This window comes from Eurytemora carolleeae, unplaced genomic scaffold, assembly GCF_000591075.1.
Source record: "Eurytemora carolleeae unplaced genomic scaffold, Eaff_2.0 scaffold406, whole genome shotgun sequence".
Lineage (NCBI taxonomy): Eukaryota > Metazoa > Arthropoda > Copepoda > Calanoida > Temoridae > Eurytemora > Eurytemora carolleeae.
This window is the reverse complement of record NW_019396308.1, coordinates 206,925-213,115: the sequence shown is the minus strand read 5'-3', so window position 1 is coordinate 213,115 and position 6,191 is coordinate 206,925. Positions and strand designations below refer to the sequence as shown.

At 35.2% G+C, this 6,191-nt stretch overlaps 1 protein-coding gene across 1 annotated transcript in view; it reads right to left on the bottom strand.

The window, feature by feature from the left end:
* The window catches only part of LOC111700655 (eukaryotic translation initiation factor 3 subunit B), a 15,668-nt gene extending 10,264 nt beyond the window's left edge, over nt 1–5,404 (bottom strand). The window contains exons 1-7 of the mRNA XM_023471639.1: nt 5,260–5,404; nt 4,270–4,465; nt 3,847–3,957; nt 2,625–2,677; nt 2,116–2,180; nt 1,330–1,393; nt 185–264 (exon numbers count right to left, since the gene is read on the bottom strand). Coding sequence (XP_023327407.1) covers nt 185–264; nt 1,330–1,393; nt 2,116–2,180; nt 2,625–2,677; nt 3,847–3,957; nt 4,270–4,465; nt 5,260–5,373 — 683 coding nt within the window. The 5' untranslated portion in view covers nt 5,374–5,404. The remainder of the gene's footprint in view (nt 1–184; nt 265–1,329; nt 1,394–2,115; nt 2,181–2,624; nt 2,678–3,846; nt 3,958–4,269; nt 4,466–5,259) is intronic.
* Between the last annotated feature and the right edge of the window lie 787 nt (nt 5,405–6,191).

Below are 6,191 nucleotides of genomic sequence, written 5' to 3'. Positions count from 1 at the left end.
CCCCCCATTAGAAAATAATTTCCCCCAAGTTAAATATTGTTATTTTTAGGTTTTTTTTTTCGCTGATTTGGGGAAAATAAAATATTTTTTAGTGTGTACACCCCTGAGATAGTGGGTACCAAGTAGAAGGGGGGGGGGGGCCCTAGGATTCTGATACCTTCTAAACTCTAAAACAAAAACCTACCTTGTATGAATGGTGGTAAGGTAGGTACCAAGAGGAGACCACTTTACGTAGGATTCTGTCCAACCTTCTCGGGCAGAAACCTAGATTATATGGGTTTCTTTTATATAACTATATTTCCCTCCAAACTTAACCCCCCGGTCAGGCTAACGTAGGTTTACCCAAAATAGTCTTGGGGGGGGGGAGTTCAAGGGACCCCCTCACACTCCAAAGTGGTTTAAATCGTGGACATATGAAAAAAATAGATTGGCTTAAAACTCTTATATCAGACAGCTGAATTAAAGGGAGTGGCCGGCTATGTAAGGTAGTTGAACTGAGTATACAGTCTTGTGGAAAGCTTCTTTCGGATTCATTTGAGACATTAAACTTTTTAAAGATCTGTAAATCCTGAGTTTGAGCACAAATTCGATGTTCAAAACTCGTACTTTGGGGATGGATACGCTTTCAGAATTAGTTTTTTTAAATTATTAAATAAAGACATCATAAAATGTAAAAAAGTTCTACAATAAACTACAGACGTCCTGTATAAGGACATGATTAGGAACTAAAAATTAATCTTATCATCGAAAATAAGTAATCTTGTTCAACTATTAGTTTCCATTATCTCATTATTCTGGTTTCTCATTATTCACAAAGATTTTCGCAGATTTTCTAGAATTATTGTTGAAAAGACGACATTTGAAGAATTTGAAGAAATCTGCGAATAAATGCAAAGAATTAAATTATAAATTCAATATAATAATGAAAACGAAATAATCGATTTTAGCATTGATTTATTGACAATTTTTTTTGACAAATATGTTCCTAACCATCTAATTAGATCACTGTATAATTTTTACTTTATTTTCTGTTGTCGTTATTTTAAACCACTGTGCCCCTCTCTATTTCCTTATTGTGACACAAATCTATAATATTTGATACATTTATGGAAAGCCCGCAGGCTCTACTTTACTAATCTGCAAAAAATTGGCTACTTTGCAAAATCATATTTGTTGCATTATCATGTTATTAAATTTATTTTATATTTTTAGAAAAACTGGAACTTTGCAAATTTTCTTTTGCAAAAAAGTAAAATAATAAAGGGTTGCCAACATCGAAAAACTTTATTTACTGAGACCCCCCCCCCCCCCGTACATTTATAGATTTACCTCTACAGGATCAGGGATATTGTTGGTAAATATGGAAACCATAGATCCTCCATTATGGATAACACTGAATTATAAATCAATTAATTCAGTCGAGTAATTTGGTCGTTTTGACAGGTTCAAAAATTATATCTTAACATATCAGACATGTTTACAGAAGGGTGTATATTTTCTTGGAAATAATTTCCCTCCCCCCATGTCAGTTATTTATAAAAAAGTTTTTATGCGCTGAATTGGGAAAAATAAACGAATTTTTTAGTAAAAAGTAAAAACTCAGATTAAACACTTGCATTTAGATGAACACTTATCAATTTTTAGAATTGGGGAAAACTAATATTTTTAAGGGTGAATAATTTGAGGGTAAAACTTAAACATTTATGAGGATGATATATTTCGAGGCGGGATTAAAATAAGACCCATTTACACAGATGGACTAGGAAAGAAGACGAACAAAGAGGCACAATTCATGAGTAGAGGATAAACTTGTACAGGGACTCTCATCGTAATGTAAAGTGGCCCTTCATGCAAAGATGACAATGCCCGAATCACAACGGTACCCATGCAACCTTTATCTTCTCAATAAGGTAGAAGATTGTGATCGTTTTTCTAGGTTTAAAAGTATTATATTCTGATAATGCATTTCTGTTTCCTGCAAGTCACTTTTATTTGAAAATATTTTTTTTAACATCAATATCTAATTCAAATTTAAGAAGACAGTTCTGATTTGCATGGAGGGTCACTTAGAATTACACTTCCAGTCCCGTATCTTTTTTTTTGACAGTAAAATACCTGAACTGATCAGCTGCATCTGGTTCAAGAAGCCAGCTCCTTAGGTTACCTTGGTCTACGTACTCCTATAGTATACCCAAGCTGATTTAAGGAATTCACAAAAGGGGTAAAATGTTTTTTTTTAGTTGCGGTGAGGGGGGGGGGATTTTCAATAGGATGGGTGGTGTAGACTGTAGATTGTAGCTATAACAAACAAGATTTTTTGCTCTTGAGGATTAATAAGTTCATGGAGAAATATATCTTTGAGGCAGTGCTTAGGATCAATTCAATTTAAATGCGGATCCGGATCCTGGATCCGCACTGGAAATGGATCCAGATCCGGATCCAGGTCATTTCTTAAAAAGTTTTTTTTTTTTTGCAGTTTTTGGTTGATGTTTTACCCCTTGGATCCGGATCCGTGGATCCGCATTTTTTTGCGGATCCGGGAAGCCAACTTTGAGGAGAGGGTAAAATGGGAATTTTACAGAAAAATTACAATAATTTTAAAAAATTGATGATAATTGCAATACCTTCGGTGTTGGTTCCTCCCACTCTTCAGTAATCTTATCATACTTCTCAAAATCTAAACAAATATTATATTTTCTTTGTCTTATTAAAGAGCATGGATCAAATTAGGGAGGAAATGAAAACTTACAAAAAATATCATTATTCAAATACCTCTTATGTCTTCTTGTTTTATGGCACGTTAAGGATAGTTAAAAGTACGAAATCTGTCTAGATCAGTAATCCTTTGGGTGAGTAAGAATAAGATAAAAAATAGATCTGAAGAAATCACCGGATCTAGCGGATTGCTAGTAGGAGAGAGCACATGCATTTTACTAACCCATTGACATCTGATCATTCTAAACTAGGGTTACCATTTTTTCCGGCTAAGAATGATAAACCATTAATATTTTCGGAAATAAAGGGCAGAACCTTTCTTAACTGATTTTCAAATAAATCACCCCCTATATGCTCAACAGAGCTCCGTTGAAACAAGTTTACGGAGGCCGAATTTATAGAATTTAGACCGCTGTGGTTTAAAGAGATGCGGCTCAAATATGGTTGGTTCCACATAAAATTGTATTCAATGTTTCAAGATTTAAGCCGGCGCTCAATTGAAGCCGGGTTTTGGCGGATTTCAGACGCGACTCAAATTTATTAAATTCGGACTCGGGACGATTATTTCTTTTGAAATGGATCCGAAATTATCGTCCCGTAAACACTATTCAGGATGTCACACCTAGCTCTGTGTAGCATCTAGGTAGTAGATTTGGTCATAGTTTGGTTCAGAAAGGGTTCCTCTCCTATGTTTCTAAAGCTTTAATTGGTTTATCATTCTTACCAGCTTCTAGAAAGGTTCAGTATGGTCTTTGCAGCTCTAAAATGATCCTGAAGAATTCAAGAAATTGGAAACCCTATTCTAAGCGTAGTATGGCTGGATGAGTCACCAAAACTAACAACAACAAAGAAGATCAGGTATGTTTCGACATATTTTCTGTTGTTTTTGATCTTTCATTTAAAATCGTCAAAACAAATATAATAAAATGCTAAATATACTTTTTCATTGAAATCAGGCTTCATATATTAGCTTAATATACTCAAATGAAATATATACACAACCACAAAATCTTTAATAAGCAAAATCAAATACGCAAAATGTTAATTTAACGAATGAAAATCGGTTCTGAAGTTCAAACTCCTATTAGACACCACAGTTTAGATGGTTTTGAGCTCAACTGAATGAATTACCTGAGAATAAGTTGACTAGGAAAGTATGCTGTTTGTCAAGCTTGTAGTTGTCCATACCAGCTACAGCCTTCTCAGCATTATCAGGGGAACTGTATTCAAGGAAGATGTATCCTATACAACCAGGGGTGAATATTTTCGTTAAATAATTAGCACCCCCCCCCCCTAAGTTAGGAAGTTCGGCACATTTTTCAGGTTTATATCTCACTGAATATAATGATTTTTAGGTGTAAATAAATATTTTTTTTGGGAAATAGTATCGAAAAGGACATAAAAACTTGCCTGAAGATGTCCAATTTTTCAATTTCCACCAAATTCTTTCAATTTCGATGTGTACTGCAGTGATTTTCACTACTCTGACCGGAGGAAAAGTGGGTTTTAGTAGAGAGTGTTATTTTTCAACAACATATTTACCCCCCACCTTACCTTTAGTTTGACCTTCGTCATCGAGAGGATAATGTTCATTCACCAGTTTCCCGAACTTCCCGAAGGTTTTCCTGATCACGTTCTTCAACTTGTCGACCCTGTCGGCTCCGACAACAGGGACTCCGTCGACAACAATAACAGAATCAACGCCGTCGGATTCACGGGGTTTCTGTCTGAGTACATCAGGCATCAACTCCTAATCATGAATCAGTATGAAAATATATTATGTATTAAATAAAAAGTAGAATATGTGTGTGTGTATGTTCATATAGCCGCGCCGGCCAAACCGTAATCCTTCAGAAAATATATGTTCATTGAGCCGTTCCTTACCGTGACACTTAAGAAGTCAAGAAAATCTATTTTTACCCCCCCCCCCCCTGGTTAACAATATTTATTGGCATATGCATCAGATAACCTCTTCCCATGCAGGAAGTAGTTTTACGCAAAGTATTAACGGATTTTAACATTTTCTCGGGCAGCTCAGGATAAAAATAAAAATACAGTTCAAACAAATATTTTCACGGATTTAAAAATTTTCTCGGACAAGTGGTAACAACAACAAAAATGGACATTGAAAAATTCGAAATTTTATTTTTCATGTCATTAAAGTATCTAATGCAACCTGTGAAACTATCGAAATAATGGGGGAAATAAAAAATTAAAGGAAGAAAAAAGGAATCGTAGATCTTCAGACAACATTTTAGTACGCAAATCTCAAAAGACGGTAAACTCGTGAACAATATTTTTTCGAATATTAAATATTTTTACTTTACCATGGGTTCCCTTGACCAATTTTGCTAACAAAACATCCCTCGCTAGGCTCTGTATGTTTTGTAAGCACAATTGGTCTTGGTGAAATAAAATTCCTCTAACTTCACAGGAAAGTATTTGTAAATAATAAATTTTACTTACAAGTTTGAATCTAGTTATAGACTATTAAAGAACGAAGAATGTTTATGGATCGGTTTAATCGGTTGCAAAGCTGGTTACCTCGTCCGTAACATCGTCTACGAAACCTTCAGGATCGTTAAAGTCAGGTTCCTCCCCATAATCCATTATTTCTTCGTCATCGTCGAACTCTTCGGGATTCTTTTTCCGCGCCATTTCTTATTCTGGAAATAAGGTTTCTTTATATAAGGGTTGCCCGACAAGGATTTGTTACAATTAGTTCTGGTCTGTCCTAAATAACATTTTTGTTTCACTAGGACAGACCCCATTTACCCCAAGGAAGTATAAAGTAGTGTCTAGAAGAGACCTTGATTTACAAATTTATACATCACTGAATAGATAAAGAACATAAGTGATATATATATATCCGAAAGTATAAGAATTTTGGATCCACTTTAATGCTTGCCAATATATTCTAAATAAATATTATTAGGGCACAGAAGTTAGGCTTGGGAAAGGCCTTAAAGTTGGGTTTATTCTTTCAAAGCCAGCCTATCGTTCGGCGTTCCTTTCTTCAGTCTTCACCCACCATCATCCACATGTCAACATTATAGAACAATGCCGCAATAGAAATTCTAGAATGTGATTCTATTACAAGTCGTCTTCTTTCGCAGAATTTTTTTTATTTTATAACGTTTATTAACATTTTACATTAAATTTGATCTCACAGGGCTGGGAGTGGCACGCGCCTGTCTGCCACCCCCCTCCTAGTTTTAGCCCTTGAACTCATTTATTTATGTATGTGAGGCCGAATGAGTAATTAACATGTTTTATTGAACTGAAGTGTGGATATATAAAAACAAAACAATTAGTATAGTTGAAATGTTGACATTTTAGAAGAACATTTATTGCTTCTAGGTGTAACAGGGCCATACGAGAGCATTTGTGTAGGAGGGGGGGGGGGCACATTTTACGCACGTCAGCGCGCAAAAAGAACTTTGTGCCCCCCCCCCCATTAAAACATCCTTTTTTGA